The sequence below is a fragment of the Aethalodelphis obliquidens genome, unplaced genomic scaffold, assembly GCF_003676395.1.
Source record: "Aethalodelphis obliquidens isolate GAN/ISIS:26980383/991018 unplaced genomic scaffold, ASM367639v1 scaffold23, whole genome shotgun sequence".
NCBI classification, from domain to species: domain Eukaryota; kingdom Metazoa; phylum Chordata; class Mammalia; order Artiodactyla; family Delphinidae; genus Aethalodelphis; species Aethalodelphis obliquidens.
The window spans coordinates 15,627,719-15,647,422 of NW_020837967.1; the positions used below are offsets into that span (position 1 = coordinate 15,627,719).

General features: G+C 44.3%; 1 protein-coding gene across 15 annotated transcripts in view; it reads left to right on the forward strand.

The window, feature by feature from the left end:
* The first annotated feature begins 378 nt into the window (after positions 1 to 378).
* Positions 379 to 19,704, forward strand: part of KIAA1217 (KIAA1217 ortholog) — a 326,984-nt gene continuing 307,658 nt past the window's right edge. For 8 of the 15 annotated variants that reach the window (XM_027121831.1, XM_027121846.1, XM_027121847.1 and 5 more), the window contains exons 1-2: positions 722 to 791; positions 10,319 to 10,602. In XM_027121831.1, the coding sequence (XP_026977632.1) occupies positions 722 to 791; positions 10,319 to 10,602 (354 nt within the window). Of the gene's footprint in view, positions 792 to 10,318; positions 10,603 to 19,704 lie in introns of all 15 variants that reach the window. The other 7 variants (XM_027121852.1, XM_027121849.1, XM_027121822.1 and 4 more) reach the window with 5 other exon arrangements.

Consider the following 19,704-nt stretch of genomic DNA (forward strand, 5'->3'; position numbering starts at 1 on the left):
GGAGTACAGACTTTTTAAGTCCAGCTGAAGAGATTGAAGTTGATTGCGTGAAAAGTCAGCTGCCTCTTTGTGTCTGTTAATCAAGTTCTAAACAGTTGGTGCCGGGAAGTGTTTACTCAAGAACCTTCAGCATATACCCTGTCTTTCTCACTGTCCTTTTAAAATGGGATTTCACTGAAATTTGGGACGTTCCGCAGTCGGCTGTTTATTTCTCTGGATATCAGCCTATTGGGAAGGCTGATTCTGTGTCTGAGATTAAAGAGACGGGAGAAGCGGCTTCCAGCAAAGGCTCCTGCCGGCGATCCTGGGAAATGTTTTCCTTCCTAGGCTGCGGAGTCGCCGCAGTTGGTGGCAGGGGCCACAGGCCGTGCGGGTCCCGGGCAGGAGAGCGCATCACCTGTTGGGGCCTACGGGAGCGCGCGGCGCGGGGCTGGCCTGGGCACAGCCCGCGTTCCTCGGGGGCCCGGCCCGCGGGCGGGCGGACAGACGGACGGACGCGGGGACGCGCGCGCGGGGGGACGCGGGAGGCCCGGCGCTGGAATGCAGTTTTCCCCGGCGAGAGAGACTTTGTACCGGAGTGGAGAGTAGTTTGGGGTGGGGTTTCGCACCGTTCCCTCCTCCCCACCCCCGGGCCCCCTTCCAGGCGCTTTCTGGGAGCTTTTTCAGAACTGCGCTCTGAAGTTTAAAGACCAGCGAAGGGCCTGGGCCGTAGGAAGGGACAATGGAAGAAAATGAAAGCCAGAAATGTGAGCCGTGCCTTCCTTACTCAGCAGACAGCAGACAGATGCAGGGTAAGTAACAGGCTCCTTCAAAGATGGAGTTACGGTTCCGCGTGTCCCTCGCCGCTGGCGGCTGCTTTTTAGAACTGCAGACCGGGCGCCTGGCACAGAAAAGGCGTATTTCTTGGGGTGGTGCGTTTCCCAAACTGAGTGGAGAGCTGTGAGCTGGACTTTATCTCTGGAAGGATTTGCTTAAGCAGCAAAAGAAGTGGCGGGGTGATGTCACGTTTGTAGCCCCGTAAGCCGTCAGTACGTGCTAGATCTCTAGGCAATGACAAATATATCGCTAAAAGCAGCTTTTCATACTCACGGCTCCAGCCGTGGGAGAGAGGAGCTCTTTCTGGAAAGCTCTCTCTGGGACGGCAACACTTCCATTCATTGGTTGGGGGATTCCATGAGGCAAAGGCACGTTGGATGCAAGTTTTGTCGTATTTGAGAGTTAAATCGCAGAGTTTGGGCTGTTTTCTTTTCCAGATCGGAACAGCAGGGGAGCACTTGTCCAAGTGGGGGAGAGATGGAAAACTCGGTGAATTTTCTGTATGCTTTCATTCAAAAGTTGGAAGCTGTTAGATAATTTTCTCCGAGCAGTTTCCCTTTGTGTTTATAATAGACTTGTCTTTTCCGTAGGGAATTTCCAGAAGCCTATGTTGTTCCAAAGAAATTTTGCAGTGGGGTTGGGTTGCAGTGGAGAAAGGACTCCTTTGCTGTGCAGTGTCTGACGTCTGTGATTCCAGAGCCTACCCTGCAGTATCATACAGGCAGCATGTTCAGACACCAAACAATCGAGAAGCCCCCAGCCCCCAGCCTACCCCAGGTTCATCCGGGGGCCAGTTAGTAACGGTGTTTGCCGGGCTGCTGTGATGTGCGTGGGAGAAGCAACTGCACAGGGGGAAAGGTGTGTGTTTTTTAAAAAGGCAAAAGGGAAGTAACGAATGACTCATCCGCACCGAAAATGCAAAACTAAGCCAGACAGAAGAAAATGCAATTAGAAGAGATAGACACACACACACTCCCACCCACCCACCAGTGAAATGCAGGAAACCTTAAGACCAGTAAATCCTGGAGAATCCCAGTCGCATAGCCATCAACTAGCCGGCTGTGTTTGTGCTTCCAAAGCACCACGCTCTCCTCAGTGGGGCTCCCTCGCCTCCCTTTCTCTCCCCATTTTGATAGACAGGATCCTACAGCAGGAATTCAACCTCTGGGACTTCTGTTGAAATAAAAATACTCAGAATCTAGAGGGGCAACAAGAGTGGGACCGACTTAAGAAACGACTTTCAAACAACCGTAGCAATTCGAAGATATTTCACAGGCTGGAGACCGTCAGACTGAGTGTGATCACTTTCTTTCTTCATTCATTCAACGAATATTGAGCATCTGTTACTTGGGAGTTACTGTTTTAGCTGCTGGGGATCCAGCAATGACCAAAATAGACTAACAACACTTGCCTTCATTGAATTTTTATTCTGAGGGCCAAGTTTGGGGGGAAGGGGAGTGGTGGAGCTAGACAATGAACAAATAAGGAAAAGAGATGGCATATTAGGTGGCAGGGTTACCAGATTTGGCAAAGAAAAATACAGAATGCTTAGTTAAATTTGAATTTCAGATAAACGGCAAATAATTTTTTAGTATAAGTATATCCCATGCAATATTCAGGACATACTTATGCTAAAAATTATTCGTTATTTATCTGAAATTCAAATTTAACTGGGCATCTTTTATTTTAGCTAGTAACTCTGTTAGGTGGAAATAAGGTCGTGGGGAAAAATAAGGCAGGGAAAGGGAGGATTGAGTGTGGGGAGGGGGCAGGGGGTGAACCCGTAGTAAGGTCATTAGGGAGAACGTCACTGCTGTGATATTTGAACAAACATCCGAAAGAAGGAAGAGCATTTTCAAAGAACAGAGTGGGGAAAGGATGGGAAGAAAAGAGGTTAAGAGAGAATTCTAGGCCGTATCAGGTAGGGCCTGTGAGAGTGTAGTAAGGACTTGGGCATCTGTTTCAAGGGAGGTGGGAGCGCCTGGCAGGTCTGAGTGGTCTCATAAAGGGTAGGTCCTGGGTGCTGTACTGAGAATCACCCCACTGGGAGTGGGGTAGGGCAGGGAGCCCAGTTGGGAGGCTTCCACAGTAAACCAGGCCCTCGCTTGGGCCAGCGGGTAGGGTAGTAGAGTATTGAGGATGAAACCAGATTTGCCAAGGTATTGGATATGGGGGTGTACGAGAGACAGAGGAGTCAGAGATGAGTTCAAAAATTTTGGTCTGCGCCTTTGGGGAGTTGCCATTTACCTGAATGGGAAAGTGTTTGAGAGGAGTAGCTGAGAGGGTGTTTAATGGCTTGGAAGTGGGTGGAGAGCAGAAAATCTTTTGGATATGGTGGGATCGAGAGGCTTATCAGGCGTCCAAGTGGAGATGATGTTGATTGCGATTTGGATATTCATGGCTGGAATTGAGGAGAGGGGACCGGGGATTGTGAAAGATGGGCTAGGATTGGGTCCATGTGCAGAAGGAAAGGTCCCAGAGATGCGCCCCAGGGCACACCAGCATTTAGGTCAGGGAGGCTGGAAGGGGTGGCTGGAGAGACTGTGAAAGGGAGCTAAGAATCCCAGTTAGATTTCTAAGATCCGGTTGAGTCCTGGGTGAAAATGGTGCTGTGAAGGAGTGTGGCCTCCTCTCCAGTTCTTTGATGCGCGAGAGGCCCACGCAGGGAGGCCAGGCCTCTGATACCGGCATCACCCGAGATGCCACACGCCCACTCCTATCCTTGCACACTTGATCGTATTTGGCATTGTAATGCCGGTGGCAGTGTGGTGTTCGGGGGCAGAGAACATACCTTCTTTGTCTTCACATCCCTAGCACCTAACTGAGCACCAGGCATGAGACAGCGATCTAGAAATTCGCGCTGAACAGAAGGCTAATTATACCACCCCAGGGCTTTGAGTTTATCAATCTACAATAGATAAGGATCCCTTGGGTGATCATGTAACTTGTTCAAACCGAGACAGTTTTGAGAGTGAAAGGGGGGAATGCTATAAATAATTTCGCTGGGACGACAGTTGTAACCCAGAACTGTTTGGCAAACTGGGCGCATATGATCACCTCGAGAATAGCTCTTATAAATGAGGCTCCCAGGGCTAAATCGTCAGCTAGTGAGTAATAACAGTGTGAAAGGGTACTCGTAAGTGCACAGAGGTGCTTAGAAATTAGCGGTTGAATTTGAATCTAACCATATCACGCTTCTTTTGAAGGCCCTGGACTCCTCAGAGGGGTCCTGGGGGTTCCTGGGGATGCCTGTCCACCCACAGCGGCCCTGAGGCGACTGCTTTTGCTCTGGCCCCAAAGGTCTTGAAACCCCTGTGCGAGTGAAGTGCAGTCAGCCACCTGCTTACCTCTGCCACCCCTGATTCTCCCGTGTCTTAAGATACTAGTATTTACTGTGGTGGTAATCATTTCACAATATATAAGTGTATCAATTCAATACATTGTACACCTCAAACTCAGACAAGGTTATATGTCAATTATATCTCAGTGAAGCTGGAAAAAAGAATAGTATTGGCAGCCCCACAGAATGCAAGCTCGGGGAGTCCCAGACATTTTGGTCTCTGCTCCGGTCTCCTCTAAAATTGCCCCATCGGTTTCTGTCTCTTATCCTGCTTTACTCTTCAGAGCACTTATCACTATGTGACATTTATATACACATTATCTGTTCGTTGTCTGTCTCCCTAATTATAATGTGGATCCTCTTTGAGGGAAGGGAATTAAGTCTATCTAGATCGCCATTTCACTACACTTCGTAACTCCTTTCAGTGTTTGGAGCAGTCACTCAATAAATATTTGCAAAAAAATGAATCAGTCAATTAATCAGCAAACCAACCTTTGAGACAAGAATGCTCTCCTGGGTAGGGGAGGGGCTGTTCCTATTTTGTCTAAAATCTCTTCCAGAAACCTCTTTTTTAAAATTTTGTAAGTTTTTTAGAGCAATGTACATAATGATCTGGTTTCAGCTGTAATTTCTGTGCCCATTTGTCTCTGGTGGTGATCTTTATGATATTAACAAGAGAGCTGGCAAACTGAGGGACCCTGTGGGCCCCCAACAGAATGTGTGATAGATACGTAGGAGTCAGATAACCTGATCGCCGTAATGTCTGTGGCTTAGCACAATCAAGGTTCATTTTTTTGGATGCACTGGAATGTGGACATTCTTGGCCGAGTGGAACTGCTGGGTGGTTTACCTCCAGACCACCCCGGGGCCTAGGTTCCTTCTGTCTAGTTATGACGCCATTCCCCAGGCTCTGGGAGGCTTCTGCTGGAGCTTTTGCATTTAACCGGCCAAAGGGGAAAGAGAAAGGGCACGGAAGATTATTCAGGAGGTCAGGGGCCAGGACTACAGGTGGCCCACATCACTTCTGCGCACATGGCATTGCCCGGGATTAGAACAAGACCCCAGCTAGATGAAGGGGACTGGAAAATGCACTTTTCTTCTGTGTGCACAGGAGGATGTTATGGTTTGAATACACGGACAGACAAAATGTGGCTGCTGCCGTGGTAGATCCAGGTAGATTGTACAGCGAGTCAAAGCTGCAACTCCCCACGATGTTCCGATGCAAGAGAGCATCCCGGCACAATTGAAAAAGCGACACCTTAGAGACAGCTGACCAGCAGCCACTAAGAAGCAGTGGGGGACTCCTTCCCTAGGAGGCCAGGGCCTGCCTAATCTGACCCAGGAATACAATGTCAGAAAAGCCATCAGCCCTGTTCCTGGCTCTCGGGTAGCAGGCAGGCGTGGGATGCCTTAAATGATGCCAGGTCCAGATCCCGTTCTGCAGGTCAGCCGACCCAGCCCAGGCAACCCGAGAGGGGGCCAAGAAGCCAGTCTCGGCAGCTCCTGCGGCCTCGCGCCTGCAGGATGATTTGCTGTGTGGGTGTCTACCTTTGGATGACCCATCTTCCATAATCCTCTGCCTCCCCGGCATACCTGGTACATACCTGCCCCTCCCCATGTCCCCACTTTCTACTTTTCCTTTCCAGAAGCCTCCATCCCAGCCAGGAGGCCCTTTGAAACTCAGAAGAGTCTCTCCCTGGCACTTCTGCTCTCTTGATCCCCACCCACTCCTGCTTGGGAAAGGTTGGAGGGGCCATTCTCCCCTGGAAGCTCCCAGCTGGAAACGAGCTGCCGGAGGGATGGCTCTGGGCTGGGGAGGGGTAGGGAGGGAAAACTGGAAGCCTTGTCTCCAGGCTCCAGCTTCATTATTTGTTTGACCCCGATTCCCAGAATAGCAAACAGCTCGACACACCCAGACTCAAATGTTAGCACCAAAGTGCCCTCCAGGCAAGGGTTAGCACTGTGTTTCTGTTTGCACGCCTGGGACAGCATGTCCATGTGGATGGTGAGGAATTGGTGGGACTTGAGATCTCTGACTCCGCGCTGTGGAATTGTGACTACGCGTCCTCTGCTGCTCCCCTTTGTTTATTTCCTCCTCGGCTGAAAGATCCCATTCTCCCCAGATGACCGGAATGGGAGAGCAGTCTCCTCTCCCTCGGGCATGGGAGTCGGTGGCTTCCAAGAACTGAGTCTCATGGTGGGAGAGGCTCCAGTGACCCGGAGGCTTCGTGTGGGAACAGCGTTGGGTTGTTATGGGTGCCGTGAAAGTGGAGCAGGGGCCTGGTGGGGACCCATGAGCAGATGGGGCCCAGAGCTGAGTGAGGGGCAGGCAGGTGAGGCCGGGGAGGGAGTGGGCGCCCAGGGCAGTTAGGTGTCTGCCAGGGGCAGTGCACTGGTGCCGTTCGCTGCTGCCCTCCACCTCGCCTTAAACCTCCGTAAGCACCTGGAGACATTTTAGAAGAAGCCACACGACAGAAAAAATGGAGAAGTAACCTAAGATTGACGTGACCTTCTTAGTGGGCAGTGTTAGGGAGGGTAGGGCTCGGAGGGTCGCAGAGTTGGGGGCTGCTCAAAAGTGGATGTTGACAGATGGACTCTGAACTCCCAGCTCTGCCCCTCCCCGATCCTTTCCCAATTTATCTCAAAGAACGTGCAAAACTCTTTTCAGTCTCCAAGGGATTGCTGTTCTGGCGGTTTCGACCCCTTCTGAGGATCCTGAGATGAAACAGAATGGTTCTTGTGAGTCTGTGTGGCAAAGCGAGGCCGGATGGAACTTTCTGCCCTTGTTGGTAGTTGAAGGACAGGAGTGTTTATCCTTATGGGTGTATGTGGATGCTTGTGTGTAATGTCCAGGTGAAGAAATCACCTTCCCAGCGATTCCATCCTGCTAATTAATCTAGCTGTCCTGGATGACTTTTCAAATATATTCTTTTCATGATGTCAAAAGTAATCAAGGGCATTTCCTGGCGGTCCAGTGGTTAGGACTCCGTGCTTCCAATGCAGGAGGCGCAGGTTCAATCCCTGGTTGGGGAACTAAGATCCCACAAGCCGTGCGGTACGGTCAAAAAAAAGAAAAAAAAGTAATCGTAAAAATCCATTTGGAAGTCAGCTGTGTTATATCACATATATAACAATTTTGGCTAATACAAAACTCACATGCACACACTCACTCAAAAAGACAAGGCTGAACCTCTTCAGATTGCCCACATATTTACCAACCTGAGATACGGCATTTTCTGCACCTGGCTTTATCCCGTAGATCCTATTACCTCTGTGTCTTTAGAGAAGAAACCACAAATAAGGTAGCCATCACGTGAGCCCATATAACGAGAAGGTAAACTAAGTGAATGGAATTATAGTTAATCTCCCAATATCTTTTTTTTTTTTCCAGCCCAAAGGTCTTTATTGGATGCTTACTAATGATTAGCACGGGCTGGGTGCTAAGGGAAATTCCAAAGAAACACGTGCATGAAAGCTCATAATAAACAGTCGCGTTCTCTGCTCACAATTTTCTTATTGATCCTGCAGTATCGATAGCACAGGTAATGTTATCGCACTCTCCATTTTGTAGGTAGGAAATCAAGACAGACAGACACCAGACGGCTTGGCTAAAACCACATGTAGAGTTGGCAGTGGAGCAGGGCCTAGTACTCAGGGCTTCTGTGTAATTCCTACCGCCATCCCCTTCCCTGTTGAAAAAATACTTCACTCAATAATTGCGTAACATGAGGTGCTCCCATGTTCAAGGCGATTTTCAGTGGAAGACTCTTCTTCTCATCATTTGAAGAAAAAGGGAACCATTTCCACCCATGCTTCCAGATTTCAATTCCATTATTTCAGGAGTGATTTGAGCCTCCCTGGTTTCATACTGAGTCCCAGAGCCTTTTTATTTATTTGTTTTTTTCAATGTCTTTTAATCCAATAGTTCTGTCTTCTCCCCCTTCTACACGTACTGCTGAAACTAATGAAAAGGAGAATGAACTAATTGGGCTATTTTTTTTTCCTTCCCTTTCCTCATCAGTATCTGATGGAGATGCTGTAATTAGCCACGTAATGAGAAGTGAAGGGTAAACGAGAAGAATTATTCCCAGAACACACATCTAGGGGTGAAAAACTGGAGCAGGACAAAGAGCCAGAGATTACAGTATTTTCTGTGCCTAAGCAAGGCTGTTGTACCTACAGTTCTAGACACGAGCATTTCTAGGTAAAGAAGAGGGAAACTGTATTGGTGTCATTGCCTCTGGAGGAGCTAGTTTACGTGTAAACTCTGGACACGTGTTGGTTTATATCACTGGTGTCAAGATTTAGTTCTCTGAGACTCTATCCTAAAACTCTTAAATATTGGGTGTATTTTCTGTACTTAATTTTTTAAGATAATTAGCAAATACACTCTTAAATTGGAAACTTATTTTTTAAAATAATTTAGAGTATATTTATAATAAAAAATTTTTAAAAATTAAAAAAATGGGACTTCCTTGGCAGTCCAGTGGTTAAGACCCCGTGCTTCAAAGGCAGGGGGCGCGAGTTCAGTCCCTGGTCGGGAACCTGGGATCCCACATGCTGCGTGGCGCAGCACAGCCCAAAAATAATTTAAAAATTAACAAATAGAGAGTATTTAAAAGATTTAAATTTGCATATCTAATACCAGTTCAACCATGCTTATTTTATTAATGAAGACAGTGAGGCTGAGAGAGGTCCCATCGTTTGTCCTGAGTCTAGGATTAAAGGCAGGACTCCTGAGACCCAGCCCTGTGCTTTTCCAGGGAATGCAGTGGACGAGGATACCTTACTCTGCCTGCGTCTGCGTTACTGTATATGAGCTGCTCTCCATGAAGAGAACTTGCAAGCTTCTCAAGTACTTCAGAATGCTTATTACTTTCTCTTCCTATTCTGTTTTTTGTTCTGTTTTGTTTTGGTGTTTTTTTTTTAAGAAGTAACTCCTGGGACTTCCCTGGTGGCGCAGTGGTTAAGAATCCGCCTGCCATTGTAGGGAACATGGGTTCGAGCCCTGGTCCAGGAAGATCCCACATGCCGTGGAGCAACTAGGCCTGTGCGTCACAACTACTGAGCCTGTGCTCTAGAGCCTGTGAGCCACAGCTACTGAGCCTGTGTGCCACAACTACTGAAGCCCACATGCCTAGAGCCTGTGCTCCGCAACAAGAGAAGCCACCGCAATGAAAAGCCTGCGCACTGCAACGAAGAGTAGACCCCACTCGCCGCAACTATAGAAAGCCCGCACGCAGCAACGAAGACCCAACGCAGCCAAAAATAAATAAATAAAAAGTAAATAAATTCATTTAAAAAAAAAAGGAAGTAACTCCTCTTTCTCAGTTAACTGGAATAGTCAAACCTGACACTCCATTTGCCATCCATTGAGAATGAGTGGGGATTCGCTATGCGTGGTCGTTGCCAGCCTCAGTTGCTCAGTTCTAAGTAGGAATCACTTGTTCCTACCTGGCCAGCTCAGAGGCCAGGTGTCTGGGTCAGGACCTTCAAAATGCACCATCTCTCTTCCCTTTTCATTGAGTATTTCAGATAAAGCCTGTTTCAAGTAAAACATGTCTAAGCCTTTACATCCCCTCGATTATTACCTGTAATAATATTCTTCGGCTTGCTTGGTTTGTGATAACAGGGAGAAATTGCATTTTCAAGTGGTTCACGTGTCCATGATTATAACGGCTATTTTTGGTCTTGGAGATAAAACAGATGTTTCAGAAACCACCTTCAGATTATAAAAATATACAAAATCCTGTTACCAGGATGAAACTGTGTTTAAAAATAAAGAAATAATCAGAATCACGGAAGTTAACTTTTCTGTAATTACAGATGAAGGTGAAGGGTAACCCAAATTGCCTGCAAACTAGTCCGACCAGGGGTTCTTGTTTTGAATAACCTCAGGGAAAGAGTCAGAAATGGTAGAGTTTTTGCCTCAACATCTTGATTTCTAAAGTGCAGTTTTGCATATTTCTTTCGATTGTTGATTTGCTCCCCTTCTTGCCACACACACACACACACACACACACACACACACACACACACACGCACAAATGTGCTAAGTTGCATTCATGTTTTAACAGCTGCTCCAAATGCTGTTGGTGCCCTGTAGATGAGATTTCTAGTGTGAAATCATTAATTGTGAGCTGTATCTTTTTTGTTTTTCAGAGCAAGGAAAGAGCAATTTGCAGGTAGCATCCTTAGAAGATGCAGAATGTCGCAGAACCAAGGAACGCCTTTCTAATGGAAACAGTCGCGTTTCAGCTTCCAAATCTTCCCGAAACATCCCAAGGAGACACACTCTAGGTGGACCTCGAAGTTCCAAAGAAATACTGGGAATGCAAACATCAGAGATGGATCGTAAGAGAGAAGCTTTCCTAGAACATCTGAAGCAGAAATACCCCCATCATGCCACAGCCATCATGGGCCACCAAGAGAGGCTGAGAGACCAGGTACAGATATATGCTGCCGTTTCACTCTGCAGAGCTCATTCTTTTTTTTTTTTTTGTTTCTTCTTCTTCTTCCACTTTTATTGAGATATAATTGATCTGTGGCACTGTACATTTAAAGTATACAGCATAATGATTTGACTTACATTCATCACGAAATGATTATCACAGAAAATTGAGTGAACATCTATCATCTCATTTAGATACAAAATGAAAGAAATAGAAAAACAATTATTTTCCTTGTGATGAGAACTCTTAGGGTTACTCTCTAAACAGCTTTCATATATAACCTACGACAGTATTATTACATTTATCATGTTTACTTTACATCCCGAGTACTTATTTATTTTATGACTGGAAGTGTGTACCTTTTGACCACCTTCATCCGATTCCCCCTCCCCGTGCAAAGCTCATTCTTTAATGAACATGAGGGAAAGTAAAGACCTTCAGTTTAAAGGGGAAACAAATAGTTGAGTGGGTTGTGCCCATTGTTGCGTTGTCCCAGATCTCTTTGGGGGGTTATGGGAAGGAGGCAGATTGGTTTGACCTGACGGCTTAGCCCTTTTTATCAGCAACAGTCAGAGAACCGGAGGTGAGAGAAGAGAGACCCGGAGAATATGCAGTTCCCCTAAAAGAGCATCCCACCTTCAACCACAAATACATGTAAAGTGCAGGCAACGCACGGGTATCACTTGGCTGAGTAAAGCACGGGACCAACTAATGTGTACCCCGATAGCACTGAGTGCTGGGCACAGTGAATGAATGAATACACGCATACATACGTACATAGATTTTTCAGGCTAAAACAGAGCATGCCAAGGGGTAGACTTGTGATGAACCCCTTTTCCTTAAAAAGCTGACATTAGGGTTTTGTTTTCTGCTCTTTTCTCTTTTCTAATCGGAGATGTTTTCCTTTTGCGCGCTTGGCTTTCTGCTGTCATCAGCTACCTGTTTTCTCAGGTTATCCTGACAACCATACAGATACCACCCGACTGTGGCTCGGGATGCTTTTGTTTCTTGGCTGTGTGTATAGTTACTTGTTAGCAGACAGCATGGGTTTGGGGTTACAGGAGATGGGGGGGCCACCCTCCTCTGTACCCCTCACAGATAGGCGTCTCCATCTGCGGATGGAGACCATGGTAACGGAAGCAGAGCACACTTAGCCATAAGACTGGTCGGGACAAGGGCAGGCTGTTATTGATTTCGACACTAATCGAAATTAGTAGAGAGACAAGCTCTGTGTTTTAAGTCTGCTCTCTCGCCAGTTAGTTACAAAAGCGATGTCGAACTCGGCTTTTGATCGTCCGTGGAAACGGAGATTGGCACCAGCCTGAGTAATTTAAATCTATACTTTATCCTCAATCTTCTGTGCCCCTTTAAATGGAAGCTTCTCTTCTATGAAATCTTCATCAGAGTGCCTAAAAATGTGGAATATGCCTCATGAACTGTATGTTGAAAAGTTCACATTCCCAAGAGGCAGTAGGCCCAGAAGAAGAGAAACAAAAGAAGAATCCGGGTTGATGTAGTAGAGATGAGCAGATTAATTCTTCAGTAAATAAGAAAAGGATGGCCATCTTCACTTCAAGCATATATAGAAAATACCCCTATTTTCTTTTATTTCTATTTATTTATTTTTTAAATTTATCTCCCCATCCCAGTTTTATTGAGATATAGTTGACATATAACAAAAATACCTCTATTTTCTATTGATAGTTGGACACTGTCCATTTAATTAATGGAGTTTGTGCCTCTCTCTGTGTCATAATATATGAGGCATCATACTTTATCCAGTGCTCTTCGGATTGAGGAAACTCAGGACAGTTACAATTATACAATTTGGTAAAGAAAAGTTGGAATTTGAATCCAGTTAAGTCTAAATCCTTGTTTATTCCACTGTTCTATTAGTTGAAAATCATTGCGTATAGAGCAGATAGTATGGTCTGTGTATGAGGTATAAGGGACATGGTGTGTGTGTGTGTGTGTGTGTGTGTGTGTGTGTGAGTGAGAGAGAGAGAGAGAGAGAGAGAGAGAGAGAGAGAGAGACAAAGAGACAAAGATAGAGAGAGAAAGAGGCTATAGGGACAGCGATCTGGGTGAAGGAGGCTAGAGAGTTGATTTGTGTTGAGTGAGGAAGGCAAATGTATATTTTTGAAGTTAAAATGTATTATTTTGCAGAGAAATATAGAAATCAGTCTGTCAAAAATGGTAAATTTTCCATTTAAAAAATTTTTCAATTGCTGTAACTGTTATTATTTGTGATGTCATGATTGTTGCTACTACCACGATGATGATGGCTTTGGATAAAGTTATTATATGGGGAGCCTAAAAATAACCAGAAAGTTGTAAAGGGCGATGGTGTCAAAAGACAGAGAGTAATGAATGTGGCTGAGTGGCCTCAAGCTCCAATCTCCTGTCACTTGCATCTCCGCCATAATGTAGTCTGGCCACGGCTGGTCAGCTGCCCCTTCGTTGGGTAATTTGAGATGAATTCTTGCGTATTCCAAGCTGACTATCCAAAAGGGGAAAGGTTGTGATGCGTGGATCTGTGTGTACGTTGTTCCTTCTGCTGCTGTGTTGCAAAGGAACCTTAATCAGCACTGTAAACATCAGAGATAAGCTTAGGTGACGACTTAGGAAATTCCTATAGACAGCACTTCACCTTCTGTCTTTTTTATTCTTTTTCTCCTACCGCCCATTTCCTCTTTCCTGTCCTCTTCTCCGCAACACGCAACACGCTTTGCTCCTCCCTGACCTTCTGACAATGGATGACTCCAGGCTTCCTTTACAGGAAGATCACGTGACCCGCCGTAAGGAGGAATGCACATATCACAGGTCTGATGCACTTTCCAGATAGGGAGTTTCTAAACACCTCAGACTCTTCTGGTGGCTGTTTTCTTGGTTGCTTCCCAGAAAAGTGACCTTAGTGAGAAGAGCACCAGTGAGAGAAGTCAAGGATAACGTGACAAAAATGCTGTATCCAGTTACTATACATGAAATATCTTGGTGCTGAGGGAATCCAGGTTCTAATTCCTTGGTGTCAAACATCAGGAGAATCAGAGCACGCCTTATGTTTTGAAATATGAATTCAAACACTTGGAAGATTCCTGGTTGAAAACTTATACTGGAGACTTTGAAAATAAGTCAGTCAAGAATTTTCTTCTGTCTAAATTATTGAAAAGCACAAAGGTTTCCTTTACTCTCTTATACTATCTTTAAAAAATGCAGGTGACAGTATTGCGGAATAGGGCTTATCTGCATAATAGTAGACGGGATCTTTATTGACTCCCCAGCAGACTCCTGTGAGGCAGGCAGGCTGTGAAGCTGCATCATCTGGCAGCAGAAAGGCTTGGCTCTGGGGTCAGGCAGGACTGGGTTGGAATCCAGTCTCCACCATATGCTCGTTGCATGATTTGGAGCTAATGACTTAATCTTTCTGTTTCAGTTACCTCATTTGTCAAGGGAAGATAATACCTATATCACAGAGTATTGAGAAAGCAAATGATGGATTCTCTTCCTGTTTCAGTGGCAGCTCTTAGCATGACAGTATTCTGATTTGTGATGTCCAAAAGAAGAGCCTCGGAGGCTCTTATTTTCAAATTAGTGTTTAAAGTCATTTCACTTTTTTATCAACACATATTTGGGTACCTGAAGGAGTTAATTTTTCCCATTGTCAGAGCACAATTTTGTTATATTTCTGAAATTCGCTTGTATTTTTCCTTCATTAAAAGCTTCCAGTTTGGATTTCTTTCACTTATTCATCCCATATATATTTATTTGGCACCTACCATGGAAAAGGCATTGTGAGAAATACAGACAAAGAGACATGGCCCCTGCCTTCAAGTCAGTAAAAGAAATGAGGCATTCACATGCAGAGACTAATCTTTCCAGATCCAGCCTAAATGTCACACCTGCTGAGCTGGTCATAGCATCTTGCAGTACCTGTATCGTAGCATCTAATCATGCCTTTATTGTGCTTTTACTTATGTTTCTTCTCTCATCTAAAATATGCTTTTGGAGCAAGAACTTTGTCTGAATCACCTTTGTAAAGTCAGCATTTATGGGAGCACACAACCGAAATTAGGCATGATTAATTTTTGTTGAATGAATAAATGAATGAGTGAATATTTCTAATACAATTAGAATGTGACAGGTACCATTTGTTTGGTCCAGATAGCGGTGGGGAATCCAGGGGTAAAGAGATTGATGACAGTTTGGTCAGTCAGAAGGGACTGAGGCTAAGAAGCTAAGGAAGGCTAAACAATTTCCCTCAAGTCAAGAAGCCAGCAGGTCAGCCAGGGTCTGAATTTCCCAAGTCTGTGGTCTCTCCATTTGTTTTTGACCTTGGTGTTTTCTTCCTCTGCCTTTCATTTTTATAAAGTTTTGATAACAAATTATGTAGCTCACAGTGGGTCAGGCAATAGAGACATTCATTCCATTGCCATTTTTTTAAAAAGAGAAATCTTATTTAATTCCCGAGCATATGAGATAACCATAGAAAATAGATTCCAGTATATATTTTGCCTTGACAGAAAGTTACTTTTTTGAAATAGCTCTGAGTTCAGAAAGGTCTGTAGTTCAGCCATCTCTCTCGGTCATCGTCACTGTGTCACTCTACAGTTTAGAAGTGCTCTTCTTTCATGTCTTTTCTAGTGAAGAAACAGATGTCCAACTGGCCTCTCTCCTACAGAAGCCAGCTGTCCACTCCTAGTCTCAATAATTTTTCAGTCCTTATTCAGTCCTTATTCCTAGTTACACACAGAATTTCTATTTAACTAACTAGGTATATAGTATTCTACAGAGTATTAGTTTATGTGTATTCTTGTATCTAATGTGGTCAAATCTTTGGAGGAAAGAGGAACACAGTCGGACCTCCGTATCTGCGGGTTTCACATCCTTGGATTCAACCAACCACAGATAGAAAATATTGGGAAAGAAAAATTCCAGAAAGTTCCAAAAAGCAAAACTTGAATTTGCTGAGCTCTGGCAACTACTTCTATAGCCTTTGCATTATACTTAGAACTATTTATATAACATTCTATTGTATTAGGTATTATGTGACCTAGATGATTCATAGTATATGGGAGGATGTACATAGGTTATATGCTAACACTATGCCATTTTGTGAAAGGGACTTGAGCATCTTTGGATTTTGTTATCCGAAGTGGGTACTGGATCCAATCCCCCATGGCTCCCAGGGACCACTGTACATTTTAACTTAAAAGTCTAATGTGTTCTTCCATTTAGTACAAAGAGTGAGAGAGCTATAAAGGTTATTTTCCTTTAACGTGAACATTGTGGAGGGTTAAAATAAGGAGATAAGCACATGAACAATGACAGTATCTGAAATGGGGTCCATAAGTCCAGGAGGCATTTTGTCCGACCTGTTGCTGTCTCTGAGGGCCCCTCAGGTCTCCCTAGCGTCTCTCTTGTGTGTCCATGTGGAAATGACACTAGAGCTGTTTTCTCAGTGCCTGGTGAGTTGGGCACCACTTCTGCTGTCTACTGTATGTAGTCCAGCATATCTGGAGCCTGCATGTAATTATGCTGCCAACTGTGGAAGTGAAGATAAGGAAGATATCTATCAGTCTGTTTAGTCAGAACCATCTCAAGTTCTAGTTCATGCTAGTCTTTTAAACAGCCTCTAAAGAACTTTATCCATTAGTGAAGAGCTGTACTATGGAACTTGGAACTAGAGTTTCAAGTTCAAGCTCAGCATTATCCCTTCCTCCAGTATGGAAGACAGTATGGAGTTTCCTTAAAAAACTGAAAATAGAGCTACCATATGATCTAGCAATCCCACTCCTGGGCATACATAGGAAAAGACAAAAACTCTAATGTGAAAAGATAAATGCACCCCAATGTTCATAGCAGCACTATTTACAATAGCTAAGGCATGGAAACAACCAGAGTGGCCATCAACAGTCAGTTGGTTTAAGATGTGGTATATATATGCAATGGAATATTACTCAGCCATAAAGAAGAATGAAATAATGCCATCTGCAGCAATATGGATGGACCTAGAGATTATCATACTAAGTGAAGTAAGTCAGAGAGAGAAAGGCAAATATCATGTGATACCACTTATACGTGGAATTTAAAAAATAATACAAATGAATCTATATACAAAACAGAAACAGACTTACAGACATAGAAAACAAACTTTTGTTTACCAAAGGAGAAAGGGAGGAGAGGAGGGATAAGTTAGAAGTATGGGATTAGCAGATACAAGCTACTGTACGTAAAATAGATAAGCAACAAGGATTTACTGTATAGCACAGGGAACTATATTCAATATCTTGTAATAACCTATAATGGAAAATAATCTGAAAAAACATATATATATAACTGAATCACTTTGCTGTACACCAGATACTAACACAATATTGTAAATCAACTCTACATCAGTTAAAAAATAAACATCCATTCCTTTGACTGACATCTCCTTTTCAGATGGTATATAACTGATTTTGTCAAGAATCATGAAAATCACACAGTTAAAGACAGAAGCCAAGAGAAGTCTTAACTGCATTTGAATCAGAAGAGCAGGTATTAAGAAATGAGCACTGTTGGGGCTTCCCTGGTGGCGCAGTGGTTTAGAGTCCACCTGCCGATGCAGGGGACACGGGTTCGGGCCCCGGTCCGGGAGGATCTCACATGCCACAGAGCGTCTGGGCCCGTGAGCCATGGCGGCTGAGCCTGCGCGTCCAGAGCCTGTGCTCCACAATGGGAGAGGCCACAACAGTGAGAAGCCCGCGTACCGCAGGAAAAAAAAAAAAAAAAAAGAAGTGAGCACCATTTCCAGGTGGTAGAATGAAGGCATTCTTACTCCTGTTCCTTAGTAACTCACTGAGAACAATCAAGAGTATCAACAATGGAAAGAAAGAGGGGGTAAAAAAAAACCCCAAAAAACCTCCGTCTTGCAAAAAACAAGGAAATTATAAGGATCTATGGAATGTTTCTGTGAAGTATACACAGAATGTAGAAAGTGAAATAGTTTTTAAAAAGGAAAGTGTTCTACCAACAATTTATATGATCTTGACCTTACCTTCAGTAGAGGAAGCTTTCTGGATGAAAAGCCAAGTTCATAGATGAGAGGAGGCAGTGTTACCAGATCAAAATACTGCCAGTCGCAGAGAGCCTGTGATTTCAAGGGCTGTGCTGTGTGCCTCCCAGACGAAGAATGAGGGTAACACGATTTTAGGGCAAAGCAAGTAACATATTATTGTGGGGAAGGCGTTTGATGTCACAAATCACAGACGATGGTGCAGGTTACCTCTGCTGACTTCTCTCCCTTGCATGCTAGCTTTCAGTAGCTGGCTGGCCCCATTCAAATGGGAGTTAGAAAGAGAAAGGAGCCAAGAGGAGAGGTATACCTTACAACTGACGTGTTAATCAGGATGGTCTTGATTATGCTGCATAACAAGTAAACCCGGTAGGTTTTTTGTGGTATGACACAAGGACGTTTTATTTCTCATGCACACAAAGTCAGTTATTTGCACACCTCTCCAGAGAAGCTGTCCTTGCAGTGACTTTGTGATTCAGGCTATATCCGTGGTGTGGTGATGCCATCTTAACACATGGATTCCAAGTCACCGTGACAGGGAAAGAGGGAGCCAATGGTTCCACACAGACTCTTAAATATGTTGGCCCAGAAGTGGCACCTGTCACTTCCCTTCACCACAGCATCTTGGTTCTGGCACCTACAGGGATATTCGGTTTATGCAGATTTTGGCCGTGGAATTTAGTTTAAGAAAGAAATCCTCCCCCACCCCCATTTCCTTACATTAGCTTTCCCAAATGTAATGAATGGTTTTATCTACTTTGTTGTACATAACACTTGATGCCTATCTGTACGCTAGCATCAATCACATTTATATGTAACATAAATATATTAACATAGATTTACATCTGCATGTAATGGCACCTTTTTCATTCAAGTATAGTTGATGTACTATATATATATATATATATGTATATATATATATTTGTTTTTGGGGTTTTTTTTAATACATTTATTTATTTTATTTATTTATTTTTGGCTGCATTGGGTCTTCGTTGCTGCACACGGGCTTTCTCTAGTTGCAGCGAGTGGGGGCTAACTCTTCATTGCAGTGCATGGGCTTCCCATTGTGGTGGCTTCTCTTGTTGCGGAGCACAGGCTCTGGGCGCGTGGGCTTCAGTAGTTGTGGCACGTGGGCTCTAGAGTGCAGGCTCAGTAGTTGTGGCGCACGGGCCCAGTTGCTCTGCGGCATGTGGGATCTTCCCACACCAGGGATTGAACCCGTGTCCCCTGCATTGGCAGGCGGATTCTTAACCACTGCGCCACTGGGGAAGTCCCCTATATATATATTTTTGGCCACACTGCATGGCTTTCGGAATCTTAGTTCCCTGACCCAGGGATCCAACCTGTGCCCCCTGCAGTGGAAGCATGGAGTCCTAACCACTGGACTGCCAGGGAAGTCCCGATGTACAGTATTATATGTTACAGGTGTACAAGATAGTGAGTCACAATTTTTAAAGGTTATACTCCATTTATAGTTATTATAAAATATTGGTTATATTCCGTGTTGTACAGTATATCCTCGGAGCTTTTTTTATCCATAATGGTTTGTCTCTCTTAATCCCCATGTAATGACATCTTTAGACTTATTTTTGATGGATTTAATTGTGTGATAGCAGAAGTTCCATCACAGTGGATCACGCCTCATGCCATGGATTTCAGACTATCAGTTTATACCTTGGGGATAGATGTAGTCCCTCTGTCATGTATGAAAAGCTCCAAATTAATCACATTTTTGTCTATCCCGTTTGTCTTAACCCTGATCAACCCAGATATGTGAAGTGTTCAAAATTCACAAATATGCACTGATATTCATGGATCAATGTATCAGCAAAGCCTGGAAAGGAAGGCTAATGGGAACTAAAGATACACTAAGACCATAGATGTAGTGGAGGGCTTGGGATCTGGTAAAAGGCTAACATTGTAGGGGGATAGGTTTTATACAATTATACATATTTTGTAAATAAATAAATAAACAACTGAAAAGCTTATAAATTATAGTAAAGGAGATAGACCCCCAGCTAAGAATTTCCTCTTTAGAGCTA